The sequence below is a fragment of the Austrofundulus limnaeus genome, unplaced genomic scaffold, assembly GCF_001266775.1.
Source record: "Austrofundulus limnaeus strain Quisiro unplaced genomic scaffold, Austrofundulus_limnaeus-1.0 Scaffold206, whole genome shotgun sequence".
In the NCBI taxonomy this organism is placed as follows: domain Eukaryota; kingdom Metazoa; phylum Chordata; class Actinopteri; order Cyprinodontiformes; family Rivulidae; genus Austrofundulus; species Austrofundulus limnaeus.
Window position 1 is genome coordinate 32,772 of NW_013952608.1, and position 21,328 is coordinate 54,099.

General features: G+C 36.8%; 1 protein-coding gene across 1 annotated transcript in view; it reads left to right on the forward strand.

Moving 5' to 3' along the window:
* clstn2a (calsyntenin 2a) overlaps nt 1-21,328 on the forward strand; it is a 58,206-nt gene that overhangs the window by 30,533 nt on the left and 6,345 nt on the right. The window contains exons 10-12 of the mRNA XM_014018932.1: nt 10,418-10,580; nt 19,652-19,818; nt 20,076-20,224. Coding sequence (XP_013874386.1) covers nt 10,418-10,580; nt 19,652-19,818; nt 20,076-20,224 — 479 coding nt within the window. The remainder of the gene's footprint in view (nt 1-10,417; nt 10,581-19,651; nt 19,819-20,075; nt 20,225-21,328) is intronic.

Genomic DNA, 21,328 nt, shown 5'->3' on the forward strand with positions numbered 1-21,328 from the left:
CACACACACACACACACACACACACACACACACACACACACACACACACACACACACACCTGTAGTGGATGGCATTAATATTAAAACCCCTAATGTTGATTGTTAAAAAGTCATTATTTAATGACGATGTTAAAATGCTTTTTTAACAAGAGAAGAAACAAAGAGCTTGACAAACATTTTCCAAAACAAGAACATTTATGGCTTGAAGTGGCTGACATCTTTATAAAGCTGGCTTTTTATGTTGCTGACATGAGTCACATCCCTCTCTTTAAAAGAAAAGTGCACATTCTTCAACAAATATTTTATTTTTTCAGAACAATGTTTTCATTTAGATTTGTCTAGTTATATTTCACATTTCTTTAAAGAAACAAGACATGTTTTTCACTGTAAGCTTCCAGAGAAGCTTTTAGCCATTCATTGAATCTTTTCCCTTATCCTTTTTATTTTCTCTTTCTTTCATGCCTGTCCTTCTGACAATAATACATAATAAGCTTACATCAAAAACACAAAAGAAGGACAGAAGAGAAAAAACCTAGAAGAGCTGAGGTAAAAAATGCAAGGACGACAACTGGAGATAAAAAAAGAGAGAAAGAAGTCACAAGAGGGTAAGATGTGAAAACAAGATCAGAGGAGATGTAAAATGGTCATAATTAGATGCCAAAAAGGCAGCCCCTAAGATTTTTTTATTTTGTTGTTTGTTGTTTTGTTTTTTGTCATAATTTAAATTTCACCACAGCTTTTTCAGAAAGCTGTGATAAAAGTTACGTTGTCCAGAATATATAAATATTTTATTAAACAGGTTCAGAAAAAAATCGATTTCTGAACTTTTTTATTTGTAAAACTTCATGTAACTTTTCAGAAGTTGCTGTGGAAGTTAAAAGCTTCTCAGCGGTTTTGTTCCACAAGTGAATGAATTTTGTGAGGCTGTTGTGATCGACGCCTTTCTTCAGTAACTCATGAAGGGCCAGAGCAATGATTGGCAAAGCAAGGTGGTGGTCCTATTTTTTAGATAGGTGTACTAGAAACTGTGGAGCTTTTTTAGGAAAGTTTACTCTAGGTTGTTGAAAGGAAGACACCAACTAATCAGTCAAAGCTCAGATTCAGAAGGAGCTGAAATAATGGACCTGAAGAAAGCTTAACACTGTGTCCTCTTAGACATTTTGCGGGATGTGTTGCTGGATAGTTTTTGCATTCTATTCAGTCAATGTACAACGAAAGCAAGAGCTGTGTCCACATTCATGGTACATAATCAAGCTCCTTTTCGGTTTGAGTTGGACCTGACCTGGGCTGCCCCTTGCCTCCGAGCTTGTTTGTGTTGTTCACGAACAGAATCTCAAGGCATTGCCATGGAGAAGAGAATGTCTGGTTTGTGAACCTTGGGGTGGCGTATTTGCTTCTTGCAGATGATAAGGCTCTGTTGGGGTCTTCAGACAGTGACTCTGCTGGAGCAGTTTGCAGCTGAATGTGGAGCAGATGGAAAAAGAGTCTGCCCTTCTGAGTTTGAGGCCATGGTTATCAATTGGAAAAAGGTGGAAACCTCTCTCTGGGTTCAGGATCAGTCACTGACTCAAGCAGAAGAGTTTTAATATCTCAGTATTTTGGTCACATCATGTGATGGCTGGATGGAATGATGCACTGACAAATCTGGGTTTCATCTGATAATTCAAACCATTAGATTCTGATTTCTTTGTTTTTCTCTATTCTATCCCTTTCCCTTGAGGTAATTCTTTATTCTAAGCAACCAGATATAATATGGTAAAGTATTCTTTAAATATATAGATTTAAAACACAATATAACCCGTTTTGATTAGGCCTAATGGTTGAGAGAGAAACAGAAAGATAAGATAAACAACATTTAAAGACCTGCATATTCCTGACAGATGCCTGCTGATTGTCAGCTGGGTGTAAAAAAGCCTCCCAAGTCCCAAGAAATACATCAGAACACCTTCATACAGCTTCTGTATCTATTTAAAAATTTCTGTCCATCTCAAAGCTCTCTGGTGAATCCAAATCAACTTGACCTTATTAAGTGGCCTGCAGGCAGTCAGCAGAATGTCCTTGTTATTCTGTTTGTGTCAGCAGATTTAAAAATGCATTAAAGCTGTCTGTGAATAAGGAGTTGTTTTTGGTTTGAACTCCTCTCCACTGGTCATATAACCTCTGTTATATAACCTCTCAGGAAATCAAACATTTGGTACTCTGCTTGTTAGTAACTGACCTAAAACACAGCAGACACTGTCTCAATAGTTTTGCCAGAGATTCTGGAAACTAAATTGTAATATCAGCCCCTCGGACCGTGTAATTTTCCAGGTCTTTTAGACTTTTAAACATTTCCTTCACTTTTTGGTGATTTTTACGAAGTAATAGCCCCCCATAAATAATCTGTGGCAGATTCCCCTGAGATAGAAGAGCTTATCTTTTGTGTTTTATTCTCAGCAATAAAACTACTGCTGCTGCATGATAATATACTGAACACAGGCAGTCTTGATCAGCAATGTTTGGTTTTTGCAAAAATGAATGGTTATCTGAACACCAGTTAGGCAGTATTTTATTATGTACAATGCAGTCATAAAAAACAATTATATATTAAACTTGTGTGAATTTTCTGAGACTATATGACCATTTTAACATATTGGTCTGCTGAGATGTAAAATACCAAAGGCTAAATAAACCCTAACAGTGTCTGTAAAAACTGTGCATCTAATAGTTTACAAATTACAAGAAAGAAGATATTAAAGAATAGTTGTAAAAATTTTGACTTCTGAATAGTTTTATATGAGTGGTTTCCAAATATAATATATTTTTTAATAAGCATTTTCAACTGACTGTTTAAATTCTTTGATTTCAATTCATTCCTGCACAGAAAATGGGGACAGGGAGGGGCTCATAAGCCAGCTAAAACAAGAAACCTAATTTTTTTATGTTGTTATTTGAACTTCCACTCCAATCAACTCCCCTCTAAGAGTCATGTTTAAAAAAACTATTAAAAAAGTAACTTTTTTTATCCAAACTTCAAGATCATTTGCTTTGTTTGACCTATTGATTTTTCGTAAAAGTTTTCTGTGAATTACAATTTACATCAGTTATTCAGTTCAGTAGTTCATTATTCATGAAGTTGGAGAAACAGAAAAGGTTTCTTTCCATCCTTTTAGTGGCATGCAACACAGCTTCTGTAGACACAATAATTAACTTTTTTAGTTTGTCTGTTTGGTAGAAAATACCAATTAAATTTAATCAAAGTCCAAAAACAATATGATAAACACTTTAAATGTGTCTGGATTTGTACAGGTGTGGTTTTAGTGTCGCTATGACTCTGTTGAGAGACTGTTCTGATAATTGAGTTCATCATAAGCAGGTCTGCAACCTGCCTGAGGAGCAGCTCATTAGAGTGTTTCAGCTTTCAGTGTCTTGTTACTCTGATGAAGAGGAGAAATACTTTCAACCTCCTACTGATTAATGTGTTTTCAGGCAGTGTGTATTTAAATGTGCCTCAGCTGCAGGAAGAATACTGCTGATCATATAGTAATGGTGTGTGTGTGTGTGTGCGTGCGTGCGCGCGCGCGTGCACGTGCATTTGTGGGCCTGCAGAATTTCTGATGTTTGATGTTTGAAGGAGCTTAACGAAGTGAGTGGATTCAGAAGCTAAAACTTTTTAATTACAGTAATCACACAAGTTCAGATTGATTCAAGCACCACAGCCACTCTAGTTAATCTGTAACAAATGTTTTTTTTTCATATGTTTCTATAAAAAATCTGCCCTTAGTTTTATCAGCTGCATTTTTTTAAACTGTTGCCTTTGTGTTGCCGTATTAATCTAAAAATGAATTGATTACATTTGTTCTAAAAGTTTGTGAAAAAAATATCTCAGCACCTGCTACTGTGAATGTTTTAAAACTAGTTTTCACAATACCAAAGCATATTTCTGCAACCTATTTCCGTTGCTGCACTCAAAAAGAATTAAGAAAATAGAGTGCTTACTGACAAAAGGTTAAAACGAGAAGCTATCATTTTTACTGAGGAAGAGAAAAACAGAAACTCAGTTTACTGTCATTTTTCTGTTTTACCAGATCTCTTGTTTTTCTTGTGTAATTTCTGTCTTTTTGACAGCTTCAGCTCTTGAGGTTTTGTCAATAGTTACAAGGTTTTTACCCATGATGCTGTATGTCTGCTCCCTGCCCTGTCTGTATAGTGTGACAGATAAATTTTGCCACACCAAAAGTCAAAATAGGTGTCAAAAAGAAACAATTTTTTGTTTTTTAAGTGATTTTTTTGTATATGTTTATTATTTATTAAAAAAAATCACCACTAAATAAGCATCATTCACTATCAAAAATCTATCCTTTAATTTTTATCAAATTAGTTGTTTGTTTACATTCAAACATTGACGAGACACTTCGGACAGTCTCTGCACACAAAGGATAATGAGTTGGTCAAATAATCCCTGGTTGTAAACAGAGTCAGAGGGAAAACAATAGAATCTGAAACACCATGTTGAAAAGGGAGAGTTAAAGTTCTTCCTTTTTTTCTGAAAAGAAACAGCAGCCAAAAGCTGTAAGAATGAGAGTTAATAGAAACTGTATTTTGGGTGGGGGGGCACTCGAGCTGTGAAGAGCGTTAAAACAAAAGTTGGCACTGGGATCATATGCAAATGAGCTGTGATATCCAGAACTCTGACGAGAGAATTTCAGTAACTGATTGTAGCTGATTGTCGAATTTAGTTGTAAACAAAGATGAGGAATATTTGCTGTTTTACAAAGTATTCTCTTTTTTTCCACAAAAAACCCCGATGGCTTTGAGTAACATTAACCCCAAAACAATCGTTTACTATTGTAAAAACATTAGAAGCATAAACATTTCCAACCAACACTGAAAAATATTTTGACAGCTGTTCTGACTTTTCTGTTGCTCTTTTTTTCTCCTTGACTAAAACCATAATTTGCTGAATTTAGCTTTAATCGTACACACTACGATAATAGTAGTATATCATCATAGTACTATATACAGGTGCTGGTCATAAAATTAGAATATCATGAAAAAGTAGATTTATTTCAGTAATTCCATTTAAAAAGTGAAACTTGTATATTATATTCATACATTACATACAAACTCATAGATTTCAAATGTTTATTTCGTTTAATTTTGATGATTACAAATGACAACAAATGAAAATCTCAAATTCAGCATATCAGAAAATTAGAATATTACTGAAGACCAATAAAAACAAAGGATTTATAGAAATGTTGGCCAACTGAAAAGTATGAACATGAAAAGTATGAGCATGTACAGCACTCAGTATTTAGTTGGGGCTCCTTTGGCCTGTATTACTGCAGCAATGCGGCGTGGCATGGAGTCGATCAGTCTGTGGCACTGCTCAGGTGTTATGATAGCCCAGGTTGCTCTAATAGTGGCTTTTAGCTCTTCTGAATTGTTGGGTCTGGTGTATTGCATCTTCTTCTTCACAATACCCCATAGATTTTCTATGGGGTTAAGGTCAGGAGAGTTTGCTGGCCAATTAAGAACAGGGATACCATGGTCCTTCAACCAGGTACTGGTAGCTTTGGCACTGTGTGCAGGTGCCAAGTCCTGTTGGAAAATGAAATCTGCATCTCCAAAAAGTTGGTCAGCAGCAGGAAGCATGAAGTGCTCTAAAACTTCCTGGTATGTGGCTGCGTTGACCCTGGACCTCAGAAAACACAATGGACCAACACCAGCAGATGACATGGCACCCCAAACCATCACTGACTGTGGAAACTTTACACTGGACTTCAAGCAACGTGGATGAAGTGCCTCTCTTCTTTTCCTCCAGACTCTGGGACCTTGATTTCCAAAGGAAATGCAAAATTTACTTTCATCAGAGAACATGACTTTGGACCACTCACCAGCAGTCCAGTCCTGTTTCTCTGTAGCCCAGGCAAGACGCTTCTGACGCTGTCTGTGGTTCAAGAGTGGCTTGACACAAGGAATGCGACAGCAGAAACCCATGTCTTTCATACGTCTGTGTGTGGTGGTTCTTGAAGCACTCACTCCAGCTGCAGTCCACTCTTTGTGAATCTCCCCCACATTTTTGAATGGGTTTTGTTTCACAATCCTCTCCAGGGTGCGGTTATCTCTCTTGCTTGTACATTTTTTTCGACCACATCTTTTCCTTCCCTTCGCCTCTCTATTAATGTGCTTGGACACAGAGCTCTGTGAACAGCCAGCCTCTTTAGYGATGACCTTTTGTGTCTTGCCCTCCTTGTGCCAGGTGTCGATGGTCGTCTTTTGGACAACTGTCAAGTCAGCAGTCTTCCCCATGATTGTGTAAGCCTATAGAACTAGACTGAAAGACCATTTAAAGGCCTTTGCAGGTGGTTTGAGTTAATTAGCTGATTAGAGTGTGGTACCAGGTGCCATCCATTTTGAACCTTTTCACAAGATTCTAATTTTCTGATATGCTGAATTTGAGATTTTCATTTGTTGTCATTTGTAATCATCAAAATTAAACAAAATAAACATTTGAAATATATGAGTTTGTATGTAATGTATGAATATAATATACAAGTTTCACTTTTTAAATGGAATTACTGAAATAAATCTACTTTTTCATGATATTCTAATTTTATGACCAGCACCTGTAGATTTTTCTATCCCTTTTATTTGTTTTATTTTATTTTTATTTTTTTGTGACTTATGTAGAAAAGCTATTAAATACAGGGTCCAGAAATAAAACCTCTATCTCTCTGTCTGTTTAGCTTCTCTGTGTTGTGTGTAAATACGGTAAGTTAAACCCTTCACAACCTTCCCTGGTTTGATTTTTTTTCCAAACCATATCAAATGTTTAAAAAGTCCTTCCTCAATTAAAAAAATATGAGACCAGAACCAGTACTGGACCCCCTTGTGTCAGACCTGCCAGTGTCATGGAGTGCATCTATAGAACAGGATTGTGCTCTGTTGTGTCAGTCCCATTAAGAACTCTGAAACTAATAATCACATTCAAATCAGACCAAACTATACTCTAATGTCCTCTAAAGAGCATTTAAATTTCTTTAATATGATCCAGAAAATGAACAATTACGTATAGATTTTTAATTTCACATCAGCAAATGGTCTTATAAAGAAAATGTATTAAAAACTGTTCCTAAAGAGATAAGACTGAGTATGGCCTCTCTAACGTATCTTGTTAGTATTTCTCTCTCTGACACTCTTTATACAGTAAAACTTCACATTCCTAATTTACAAGTAACATCCTCTGAGAATTGTATTTATTCCAGCTTAGTTTCCATCCAATTAGTTCAATAACAACTGTGTCCCATTATGTGTCTGTGTGTGTTTGAGGCCACTGAGCTTTAATTAGAAGTCTAACAAAGTGAAAATCAATCTAAGGGGTGCATGTTTTTTTCACATTTTTTCTTCTGTGACTCTTAAATTAGCAGATATTCTCCTCTGCTGTGCTTAATGTTAATAAAACCAAATTATTTAAAACCAGATCATTAATTGAAAAACACTCTGCAGCACAAAGACACCAAAATTCTAAATACATTTTTAGTGTATTTATTTCAAGAAGCCCAAAATTAAAGTGTCTCAGTGGAAACAAAGTGTGAAAAGTTTTACATCTTCATGATTCTTAAAACATTGTGCTTTAGTTTTCATGGGAGGATAGTGCTTTTGTTTTCAGGGGTCTGTTTTATGTTGTATGATTTGTACATTAAGAAATTTATTTTTTTGTATTTCTTTTTTCTTTTTATCATTTATTGATGCTAAGTAGATGGATCAGCATTCAATCTCTGCATTATTGCCACTTTACTGTGTTCAGTACTGTGAAATATTCTAACTTTATTCATGGGGTAAATTCCAGTTTTTCCACTCACACTGTTTGTTTTAGATCATAACTTTAAACAAATGAGTAAAATCTACATTTGTCTACATGCAGTGTCATCCAAAAGATTCATCACATTTTATACTCTTACCCTTTTTAAAATACAGAGCATCCCTCACCCTGTTTTATATGACAAAAAAATTAATTACAGATGCAAACTAGTCTGTGTCTCTTTTGATGTTTTTGAAGTCAGCCCTACAGCTGTGTGTGGGCATGAGCTAAAACTTAGTTGTTTTTTTCATGAGCTATAAAGAAGAAATGTTCGAGGTTGGCTTGTGTTTTGTATTTTTGAACATGCATTGTTTAGTGAATAAAATTTTATAGACTAGTGAAACAAAAAAACAAAGCTAAACTCAGATCTAAAAGCTCAACATGTGAAGCTCGTTTATTTTTTTTAAATTCTGGTTAGGATGCTTGTAACTATTACATTTGTGAACATGGTTGAAATAAAGTATGTCAAAAAGGTGTTTTTCCAAATTAAACCCATTAATAATAATAATAAGGTTATCTTGCCTGACAGAAAAAAAACACAGATTTAGCATGTTTTTGTTGTTGTTTTGACTTGTGGTCAAATGTAGAAAAATGTGACCACAAATGATCACTTATTTAAAATAGTTTGAAGCAACATTTTCCACATGCAAAACATATTTTACATTTCATATGATTTTTTTTACCATGTTTTCACAGATAAAGTTAATTATATTTGTACACTACATGCAGGAACCTCCCTCGGCTAAAATGTAAACAGTGGAAAGCAATGTTTAAGCTTTTATCTGTGTGTTTGTTGTTTTAGCAAAATATCCGATAAACCAGTAAATGAATTTAATTGAAACTCTCCAAAAGCAATTGTTAAGTGAACAATCGACGACTTGTTAACTTTTGGAGTCAACATATTTCATGGTGGCTGCCACAGCTAAGTCAGCCTAGCAAGCACAAAAATGACAAGAAATCAGTCATTTTTACACATAATGAGGTAAAACTTGATGTGGTAGTAGCTGAGAATCATTCTGAACACATATTCTGACTGCTAACAGATTTTGGGAGCGCTTGCAATATTTCTTTGGGTTGCACATGTGTTTTTTTGTTTTTTTTTTTTTGCTTTCTTGTTCTTTCAAAAATTGACCAAAACAGCTTTAACTGCATCAATTTCCAGCACAAGATGATCTTAGTTTGACGTGAAATGCATTTATTCATGAAATGACTAGGCCCTTAATTGAACATGTTTCTACATTTTAAAACATAATTTCCTCATGTAAAGTGTCTGTTGTTTTTCTCTCTTCAGATTCTGTCTTTGCATATGTGCAATACCTGCGAGAACCCTTCATAAATATGCAGAATAATGGTGGTTATGCCTTTTACAAGCTGGATGTGTAAATAAGGAACAGTTTATCAACACGTTTACATACTCAACCAAAAAATATTAGAACTGAATGGAGTTTACAGCTTATTTTTGCTTCCATAAAACATGAGCTACTGCAGCTTTCATGATCGCAGAATCAATTCTGCAAAAAGCCTGCAAACTGAACGTATGGGAATATTTTCTGTCTCTTCTATCTGCTCACCCTAACATGAACTGTAATACACACAGACAAGCACATTCTTATTGCATATTCACATCATGCTGTGATCATTAGTTTCCCACTGTGTGCACCCATGTTAGGCTCTAATTATGACTTAAGTTTAATAGATGTATGCACTGCGTCACTGAACCACAACCACACAGCATTCACTCTACACACGTACACAACAAGAGCTTGTTATACTGTATTGTTACTACTTGTCCTGTTATGGTTGAAGGCTGAGACGGACAGTTTGCATGTGCAGTGCTGTTAATGTTGAAAAGTCATAATCTTTTTCTTTTTTTGTGCAAACAAATTTTCAGTTCATTAACTCACTGGCTCTCATTAAGAAGCAGACAAAATGTACACAAAGATGATTTGCAACTCAAAGTCAAAATTTACAGGGTCTGTCAACTCTACTGAAACCTTCTGTTTTTCTTATTATTTCTTCCTCACACTGTATTTTCCTCATGTTGTTAAAGATCTGTGAGCATTTCTAATGAGAAGCAGGAAAGTGAGAAAACAGGATGTGCCCGTACGAGTTCTCGCCCAAAAAACTCGGAACATGTTTGTGACGGTTGTTAAAAGTTGTGCGGCGCAGCTGAATTCGTCACCCTTCGCGTGCCTTTAATGAACACTTCATTAGCTGGAAACCTCATTAGCTGTCTAACGACACGAAGCAGATGATCCAGGAAGGAAGAAGAGAGGGCTTTGTTGTGCGTCAGTTGTTAAAGGTAGACAGGCGGGCAGCGTTTAGTTGAAGCACTTTCAGGATTTACTACTTACAGGTGTGCAGTAAATCATCTTCGTAGCAGCAGCAGCCTTTAAGAGCATATTTCTAACCTAAAATACACCTAATTTAAATTAAAGCATATTGCCCGAGGAAGTATTTTTAACACCATCCTATTTTTATGCATTTTCCTGCTTTCTTCAGTGCATAATAATTGGACATGTGACAGAACGCACTGTTAGCTTTATATGATTTTCTCCTTGGGCTTTGCAGATTTGTGACAAGGAGTGGCACTACTACGTGATCAACGTGGAGTTCCCTGCAGTGACTCTCTTTGTGGACGGCGTGACCTATGAGCCCTACCTGGTGACAGATGACTGGCCCATCCATTCCTCCAAGATTGATACACAGCTGACGGTGGGCGCCTGCTGGCAAGGTCAGTGTGAGAGCGCGCGCAGGTTTGTTTCTCTGAAAGAAGACGTATGTTTTAAACAAGCTGAAATCAGACAGGGAGCTGCTGCTACACGATGTTTTAGGGATTGTTGACAGCGGTACTCTGATCTGATGGTTTTTATATGCAGTGGCATAGAATTTATTGAATTATTTATTTATTTTCGTACATGAATCCATTTCTTGCGTCGTGTCTAAACATGGTGACAATACGTTGTGTGGATGGTAAATAGAAAAATTGCATCAATAATCAGCCACAGCACCCGTGAGATGCTGAAAATTACATTTGAATCACAAACGGAGAGGCAGAGTGCGAAAGCAGGAGAGTCTCTGTTAAAATGAATAAAGGGATTAAGATTTCTTCCCCCGGGGCAGTGAGTGTTTCCTCTTTGAAGCAGGGTAGATATCAACAGGAAATTCTGCATGTCATTTTCCAGCAGCTGCAAACAGGAGCAAGTCGTTCGTGATGCAGAGGAATAAATGCTGCTGTGTTTATTATTTGAATCATTTCTCAAAAGTGCTTCATGGGACGGGATGTCACAGTGGAGATCCGTTCAGCAGCTCGCCTAAATCACAGTCATAGCACTCGTGAGCGTCAGCTAACCCTTTTAGTCCTGATGGCGTTTTGGGTTGGTGCTCGAATTTTCTTTCATTCTGTGCCTGATTGCAATTTTCTGTCTGTCGTCATCATTTCGACTCCTTGCCTCATACAGCCTCCTCGTGCTGCCTCTTTCTATGAATCTCTGATTGGGAGAGAAAAGCCTTGAAGGAAGGATTAGCAGGAGTGAATGGAGGACAAGTTTGCCAGCTATTACATCCCAATGAAGCCGCTTTAAGCTTCACTAAGCCGCAACTGATAACTTTGCAGGCCATTAGCAAGCAAGATTGCCTTTCAGAGTCTCTCATTTCTCCATCCTCTTTTCCTCACAATCAACAACATAACGATGAGACATGTGGAATATAAACGGCATTCAGGCTCGGCTCTCACCGCACTGAAACCAAAAAGTAGTTGTCTGTTGTTGTCTTACAAGGTTAACAAGAAAAAAGGTTTGAATGTTGTTTTAGGCAGTTTTCTCTGGCGTATGGGTTTTTATGGAGTTTGAATAGCAAATGGTGTTTGTCTTTTAATTTTATTTGTTTAAAAAGGGCAGTCAGTGGGAGATTGTAAAGATGCTTTCATGGTGTTTACATAATTAGGTAGAGAAGACGAGTAAAAAGAGCAAAGAGCGATTTCCGGTAGGAAATGAAAAGCATCAATTAAATTAGAAAAAAGTCCAACGTGCTGCTCTTTAATGTAACGTATCACAAGGTTATAGAAAAAAGCTCAGTGTGGTGCTGCGAGCATCAATTCAGTTTCATTCGTTATAGTTCAATTTATTTACAAGACTAAAATCTAGTTAAATGCAAACTTATTCTGAATATAATCCAGTACATGTAAACTCAGTAAATTATTAAATGCCTGTTCATAAAAAAGATGTCCAACTAAGAAACAATAATGAAACCAGCAGGTAATCTTCACTTTGATTCAGTCTCTTGTCTTCAACTTTTCAAAACTCAGGCTGCAGCACTTTGCATCAGCTGGAGGCTTTTCAGAGAAAATGTGGGTCATTCTGATAATAATGAATTACTATAGTCCAGTCTAGGAGTAAAAAATGCATGAACTAGTTTTTATAAATAGCTATGAGGAATGGTGGGCCTTATTTTGGCAACATTTTGCAGGTGAGGGAAAGAGGTCTTAGATACTTACCGAAATGCCCCCATCACATGTTTGAGAATCTGTCATTCACTTCTACAATATTATGAGGTCTGTGGCTGTAAGAAAATTACACACAGCTTTGCTTCATTATGTTTCTGACTCTGCTGCACCGGCATGTCCAGGATTCTGCGTTGCCACAGATTTATTGTCATGTTCATAAATTCTGTGCCATGAACGCAACAACTTAGAAACCTCACATAAAGGCTGGTACCTCTACAGCTCTTTAAATATTGATCCATTTCTAGTGAAAAGTGATTCAGGTAAAAGCAGCTGTTTGATTATATCTGCATACCTTTAGTGTGTGATAGAGTTAACTAAAAATGTGGAGAAGAATGATTTGTTGTTTGTTTTATGAATATTTTAAATAGTATGGGTAGATTTGTCTGGACCCCTAAAAAGAGACTGTTAATCCCAGTAGTATAGATTGACCTTAGTTTCACCGGTGCCGTCAAGCTTTTTGTCAGCCTATTTAAGGAGAATAAACACGCCACTGGGTACTTTCGTATCACTGAGTGCAACGCACTGGACATGGAGCAAAGGAAGCAGAGAGAGCTGTCGGAGGAGAAAAAAGTTTGTAAAGTTTCATGATTGAGGAGCTTCATGTTCCTCTGACCACAGCTGCCGGGGTTGTGAAAAAGTTTAAGGTTTGTGGAACTGTCGCCAGCCGCCCAAGACAGGGACACAGGAAGAAATGTAACCCCAGGTTGAGCAGATGGTAGTAAAAAAAAAAAACTAATAAACTATCCAAAACCATTCCAACTGAACTCCAAATCACTTTCATAATGGGCTCCACAGAGGAAGACCCTGGAGGGTTCCTGTATCGACAGAAAAACACAAAAAACACACAGAAATTCATCCGGATGTGTGTTGAGAAAAAAACTGGAGCTTTTGGGCTCCAGTCACATCAGTTATGTTTTATTTTATTATTAATATTGTTTTGGGAATAGTTTCAACCAATTTATCTGCATCTCACATCTATGTTTTATCATCAGTTTTATATATAATATTAATTTACTCTGGTGCAAATATGTAAAAAGACAGTAAGTTTTAGCCACACTAACAACTAGTATGTTTTTAAGGAATCACAGAATAAAAGATAAAAAAAACACATTGTGATACTTCATTGTTGTTGATTATGATTTTACATTTGCATAAAATTTTCTCAGTAGCCTGTTGAAATAATAAATCATTGTAATGTTGCCAAAAATGTTTGATTTATTTTTCTGTTCAGTTTTTGTGTTAGCAGAAACCTTTGATTTTTAAAGCGCAAATATTTAATCAGTGCAGCAGTGTTTGTGCCAGATAGAATTATATTTCCTTCAGGCCTCTTAAAGTGTTGCTTCCACAGTAATATGAGACTGACTGTCCTTTGATCCATGACCACCAAAATCCTAGAGTTTAAATGAAAATTTGAGCAAAATTCAAATTTCTCTAGAGACGTCTAAGAGGAAGGAGCAGACAAACAACCAGAAAAGCACGAGTGTAGCTAAACAACTATATACTTTTAAATTATTACTGAAGATGTTTCAAACTTCACTTTAATTTGTGGTCAAATAAAACCTATTGATATGACTCAGATGCAGCATATATTGTTATTGTTTTTTGTTTTGTAAGAAATAGTTATAAGAACATAAATAACATTCTGTCCCAGAACGCTGTTCATTTGTTTAAAGTCTAAAACCTTTCAGATCTTAATACACAGACTTGTTGGGCTAAAACACAATAATTTATTTAAAGAAAATCTGTTACACTGAGTGACGTCTCATTTAGAGCGTATGTGTGTTTTGTACGTAACTGTGTGGAAAGGTTGATGAATCTTTTAGCAAGGGAAACGAGGAAATTTTACTTCTATTTTCTAAAACTGAGAGCAAATGAAAAGGAAAAATACAAGGTCTTTAGGAACAGAAATTAAACAGCATCTTTCATAAAGCAAATATCCAATCCTTAAACAACACATGCTTCAAAAATGTTGCAAATTTAAACCTTGAGAGGGTGTTTTCACTTCTTTAAAATTAAATTCAAATAACCGTGAGACTCACAGGTTTGTTTAAGCAAAGAAACGTCTAACTCTCTATTTTAATTGTTAGCAATACTATGTTTACGAAACATGCTACTTAAAATGTATGTAACACAAGTTTCTGTTTGTTTTTAAATGGACCTGTAAAAGCACAAGTGCATGTCTAGACATGCTGAGCTTATATTTATTATATTCATTAAGACTTAAAGACATCTTAATGAAACCTTTCAACAAAGTACTGTGAGAGAGAGAGAGAGAGAGGGAGAGAGAGAGAGAGAGAGAGAGAGAGAGCAAAATAATGGTAAACATTTCTGTCTTATGAGAGAGAAGGAGATGACGGGGAGGAAAATTAGGACCTGTTTTTACTCGTTTCTAATGCAAAGTGCTCACCATGTCTCATATGAGTGAACAAACATAATACACAAGGAGAATAATAAAAATCCACTTCAAATAAGGATCATGAACTTCCTGTTTGCAAGTTAAGTTTTTTTAGCAAGAAAAAGTTCCACAGTAAACTTAGATTAAAAACTGATATATTTGTTCATTAACACGATACAATAAGATGATGTGTAAATGATTAGCAATGTTCATTTTAATTATATGAGTTTTAGTATTTCTACAAAGTTAAAAATATCATAACACTGACTTTAACTTGTGCAAACAATGGCTTTTATTTATATATAGTGATTTACCATAAATTTAATTAGATTAAACAATTATTTAGAAAATGTACTGTGTGGATCGATGTTTCTGACATCAACCATGGACTCAGTTTTCCAACTATCAGAGGATTTATACGTGTGCCAGCTCATGAAATCTCTCTTTTTATCCTCAAACAGACACATTGTAAATTCCAGCCAGTCACAGACCCCTGACCTCGTCTCCATACTAACAAAGTAACTGGACTCTAAAGCAACCTCTCTTATCTGATGAGTTGACCTGGCTGCATTAAGTTCTCAGTGTGCCCACCTTTCTGTGAAACTCTGAAATACCGTAGAACCCACGAAAACATCATAATTATTCTTGTTTCATTCTTTATTGTTGTGTACACATCATATTATTTCAGGATTAGAAAGTTAGATTTTAAATTTTACACTTTTGTTTTATTTTAAGTTAAAATGCTCCTTGGTAATATTTCAGGAAAAACAGAAGAGAAATGTGTCTCTCTCACTGATCAGTTCATCTAACCGTGGTCCTGCAGCACCAAGTCATAATTAGGGATGTCCCGATCCAGATTTTTTGGCTCCTGATACAATCCCAATTTTTTTAATGATTAGTCTTTCCGAAACCGATCCGATAGCTTTATTTCTTTATTTCTTTCCAAGTGACAAGGTTGGTAGTATTAAAGCGAGCCCTGCTGTTCCCACCAAGAGAAACATCCAGTTTGCAGATTTTGCAAGATGCAGTTTCAGCATCATTGTTTTCCATTGAAAAAGTGTTCCCACACTGTGGACATGGTTGCATACTTGTGTGCATCTACACTTCTTAATGGCAGTTGTAAAGCATGATGATGCTGAAAACTGTCATGAAAACTGGATCGGCCCGATCACATGACTAAATCTGATTCTACCCGATTTTCAAAAAATGGCCGTATCTGCCACCGATACAGATACTGAGTATCTGATAGGGACATCCCTAATCATAATACTTGTTTTTATCTATCATCATAAAACGCCAACTTGTAGCTTTGTTCCTCTCTCAGTCTTGTTCTAGTCTTGTTTCAGTCTCAACAGAGTATTTTTGGGTCTTGAGTTTGGTTCTGAAAAAAATGCTCTCCTAATTCTTGAGCTGAACAGTCTTGAACCGAGCAGCAGAACCTGATCAATACTCCAGATACAGGGAACAGCTGCAGATTATTCAGCCAAACTTTATGGGATTTACCTTGTGAAGTGACTGAACTTTATTTTATCGAACAAATATTTTAATCCTTTTGAGTTTTACAACATTTGAGAAATACTCCAGATGAACTGTGTTTCTTCTGAAAGCCTTGGTGCAACTAGACACATCTGAACCTGTCTTCAGCTTGATTAGTGAGAACACACTGCATGTTCTCCTCCATCTGAGGAAATCATCCTAACAAACTGGGTGTTTTGGATTTCCTGACAAACTGATGCCAGGCTGAGGCCCTCCTGGAGCTGTGCCAAGTTCGTTTAGCCTGTGAACGAGTAACGTCCACTCTTCAGCTCCTCCTGCCTGGGTCAGCAACCGCACACGCTAGTGGGAAGAACCTCCTGATGGTCGGATCTCCAGATTCCTGCTTGCTCATTATGGTTTGGTGTCAAAATTATTTAACATTTGTTCTGGGTTATTAACAGATAAACCTGCTATTCAGCTGTACTTTTTTTTTTACTTCATCACTTTGAGTTAACCTTTGATTCTGAGTTTCTTTGAGTTAGTCAGGTTAAAGTTTTCACTCCTCTTCATCCACAGTAGTTGAAATTATAAACCTAGATTTTAGACTTTAAAATATTTCATCACTTACCCTACTTACCATAAATTACTAGAAACATACTCATAAATGAATTCCTTAATTTGTAAATACTTTGTAAATATCCTGTATTATAATAAAACACATAAACTATAAGTACTGTCTTAATTCTTGTGTGTTTCAGAGGGTCAAACTGTGCTATGAGCCTATAGATTCCAATGCATAATCTGAGCTAAGGTTGAATAAACAAGCTATCGGTAATCTAAAAACAATGCAGAGTACTAAATATTAATATTTATGCATTGAAGGTGTTCTCCTACAATAATCTTCAAAGACTTGTTGTCTGGAGAAAACTTTACTTTGTTTCAGAAGAAATTAATTACTGGTTTGAATCAATCAAATACTGTGTTTATAACAACTCAACACATTATTAGAAAACCTGAAGAACAAAGATGAAACATCCTTTTGTGAGGAAGAAAAGTGGTCTGAAATAAAATATCAAGTGAGCGTGAATGGAGATCAGATAATTAGAAATGGGACAAAACCAACAGAAATCAGTGAAACGTACAACAATGATGCAACATTTCCACACAAAACTAATGAATTTAAAGTACAACTGCGACCTGCAGCTGAATGTCGGAGCTGTAAAAAGTACAAACAAGCTGTTTGGTCAGAAGAGATAATCCAACATTATTTTCACCCACCGATCGGCCGCTTCAGAGTTCAGTTTTCCCACGTTAGGGATTTTTGTGCAGGAGAACATTTTATACATCAGTCTAGTCTGTCCCATCAATAATACATTTTAGTTGGAAAGTATAAAATGTGTTACTGCATGAGCACTAAAAGAACCTATTTTTACCTTGGCATGAAGGCAACATTCAATTAAAGCTAAAAGGAATCCAAGTACAGTAAATATTAGAATTTGTGGCTTTTTTAAGACACAATTAACATTTTAACAGGTTTTGAAAAGATTTTTAGAGACAACCGAAATGTTTCAGACCCTTATTCTGCTGTTACCCTTTTTTATTAAGACCTCCAGGCTGAGGTGACCCTGTTTTTGGTATTATGTAAAAGAAAATAAATCTGTTTTTGTTTTTGGAGAAGCTGTTCTTCAGCCTGCTGGAGGCTGTGTTTCTGTGACAACATCTCCTCTTTCAGCTCTACATGTGTGCTCTCTGACAGAACAGAGAGAGAAAACACCTCCAGCTACATGCAGGTTAGCTTATTCATAATAACGCATCTAGTTTCTCTCTACAATTCCCTGGATGCACCACAGACCAGTCCTTACTCCAGGAGAAACTTCAGTTTGGATTAAATAAAAATAACAAACAGTTGAAGTAACGTTTAATTTGTGTGAAGAAGTTCTATCAGCTGGTAATGATAGAGAAAACTAAATCAGAATAAAAGCATCAGTGTGGTTCTTTAATTATTTAAAAAGAATGGATCAATGGCTTCTGGGACTGTGTTCAGTCATTGTTCATCCCATTTCATTTCTTATTTGACCAAGCATTAAGTAGTTCAAATTCTTTTCTGCACGTTCAAAGAGTAAGTGCAAATGCTGCAAAGCCATCTCCATCTTCTGCTGCTTATCTGTAGTCGGGTTGCAAAAGCAACAGGTCTGAGAGAGAAACCCAGACGTCTCCCACCCCTGCGACACATTCCTGCTCATCCTGGGGGACCTCAAGGTTTTCCCAGGCCAGAGTGGATATACATATAATCCCTCCAGCGACTCCTGGTTCTTCCTCGTACCAGTGGGACGTACCCGGAACATTTCTAAAGGCATCTTAATCCGATTCCCAAACCACCTCAAGTGACTCGTTTTGATGTGGAGGAGCAGCAGCTTAACTCAGAGTTCTCCTCTCTAAGGCTGAGCCCGGCCACACCTACAAAGGAAGCTCATTTTAGCCGCTTGTATACGAGATGTTATTCTTTCGGTTATGATTCACGCCTCATGACCATAGGAGGGTTGGAACGTAGAGAGATCAGTAAATCAAGAGCTTTGCCTTTCGACACTGCTCTTTCTTCACCTCAACTGACCGAAGCAACGTCCTCATTACTGAGGATGAGCCCCCAATCCATCCTGCCATCACTCGTGAACAAGACACAAAGATACTTAAACTTCACCACTTCAGGCAAAGACCCCCATGTGGACCCACCACCTGCAGGGAGGACTGTCAAGGTTGGGTGCGATGCATATCGGGAAGCAGGCGAGGGAGGGGTCCTGACGGCATAGACATGCAAAAAATATTTTGTCATAAATTCGCAATTTCAGGAAAAGAGGTTTCTCCTTTCTCTAGTCTCAAGTTTATACTTTTTGTTAAATAGTATAAAGGAGTGACCACCGACCATTAAATTAGGTTGTTTCAACAAACAATTTCAGTTTACTCTGTATAACTTATCTCTGATTTTAGCCAAACACTTTAGGTCAGACACTCCAATATGTGTCAAAGTTAAAATATCAAACTCTATTATGAGGCTCTACAAGTTTTAATATTCCTCCTCATCACCCTTCTCCTGCCTGTTTGATGAGATTCTGATTTTTTTATTCAGTTTCCTGCTTTTTTGTCATAGGTAACAGGTTTTTAGTTGTTTTCTGTCGTATGTTAAATTAAACAGTGTTTTTGTCACAGTTAAACAGTTTATTACCTCTCATCTCTAAGTGTGAAAACCATGACATAAATTAACAGATTATTTTTGTTTCTGTTTTATTTGACTGAGCAACACGTGAAGTCCTACAGTCATACCTGTAGTGTTTTTTTTGCATCACTTCTTACTTTCCCCCTCCTCACTGCTGTTCTTGTCTTTTTTTTCTTTTCTTCCTACTCTTCCCTCCATGTCTTCTCTTTGTCCCACTAGGCGGAGTGGTAGCGACCTCGAGGTTCACGCAGTATTTTCACGGCAGCCTTTCAGGTTTGACAATCCGACCGGGCCGCATTGAAACCCAGAAGGTTATCTCCTGCTTGCAGGCCTGCAAGGAAGGCCTTGATATTAACTCCCTTGAAAGCCTGGCAAAGGACATAAAGGTGCGTGAAAATATGAAGACACTGTTACAATTCACCACACACTTTAGCCTTTAATAGTAACTCTTACTACCTCGGCATTTAAGCAGTAAAGGTTGGTGTTTTTGTCTGAACGTACAATGTCTTGCTTTCCTTCAATGTGGAGTTTAAAGGAGTTTAGCAAACCTCTGACGCAAAGCTCAGTTTTTGTCCTTGAGTTACAACACTTATGCTCTAAAGTTTCTTTTCTGAACATGATGTGTGTATGTGTGTGTGTGTAGTTTCACTTTAACCCAGCTCAGTCTGTGCTGGTTGTGGAGGGGGAAGACGTAGACAGCATCAACACAGCCGTGACAAAAGTCTCCTACATCAACTCTCGTCAGTTCCCCACACCGGGCCTCAGACGGCTGCACATCACCGCTGCTGTACAGTGAGTACACATGGGATTCCTTCAATAAAAACCTAGCATTCCTTGTTTCATGGGATATTGTGCAGTACAGACAAATAAATACACACAGACAAAAATATTATCTCTCCTCCTTTACCAGGCAATAACTATACAGTAGGTATAAATATATGAAATATGCTTTAAATTCCTAAAATAGCATTTACAGATTTTCCTTTCCTTTATTTAACTTCACTGTTTCTACTAACTTTTGAACATGTAGGACTTGTGCAGTTTGACACAAGTTATAGGCTGCTGAAATGAAAAGCCTGGTGTCTGACGAAGGCTTTTCACCCTTTCCTCGAGTGTCGCTGTGAAAAACATTTGTCTAAAGCCTGGTTCTTAGGTAGTTTTGAGAGCAGCAAACAAAGAATGAGCTGCTACTTCAAACTCGGAGCAGCCTTGGCTATTTGCATTTAAACAGATTAGAACTATAGAAAACAGCTGCTGTGGTGGACAATGACAAAAAGAAATTAGATTTATTTTTTTCTACTTTAAAACGATTTGAAAGTGTCTTCTTAAAATTTCTAAATAAAAATCTGTAATTTAATATCAGTTATGCTCTTTACCACACATCAGAATGAAAAGTGAGTTTTCAAGTTCTTGAGTTTTTGCCCGTGTCTGTGTTTGCCTGTTAGCAAAATATTTCATGAACCAGTTGATGGATTTAAATGAAACTCTCAGACATTCTCATTTAATAATTCATGATGGCTGCCACAACTAATCCACCCCAGCAAACACAAACTTGGCTATGACTCTGCCAATCTTATGGATATTGAGCCAAATGTTGGTGTGGTAGTAGCTGAGAGTCATTCGCAGCACATATACTGAGGATTAGCAGACTGCACAACATCTTTATTTAAAAGTTTGTCCTGCGAGGCGGCGCTCGATGGTATGGAGGGCCAAAAATAACATATTCAAAAATAAAAGCAGAAATAAATAAAAGGTCCGATAAATCAATACACTTGAAATGTTACTGTTTTTAAACACACACACACACACGTGTGTGTGTGTGTGTGTGTGTGTGTGTGTGTGTGTGTGTGTGTGTGTGTGTGTGTGTGTGTGAGGGAGTGAGATGTTTACTCTGAT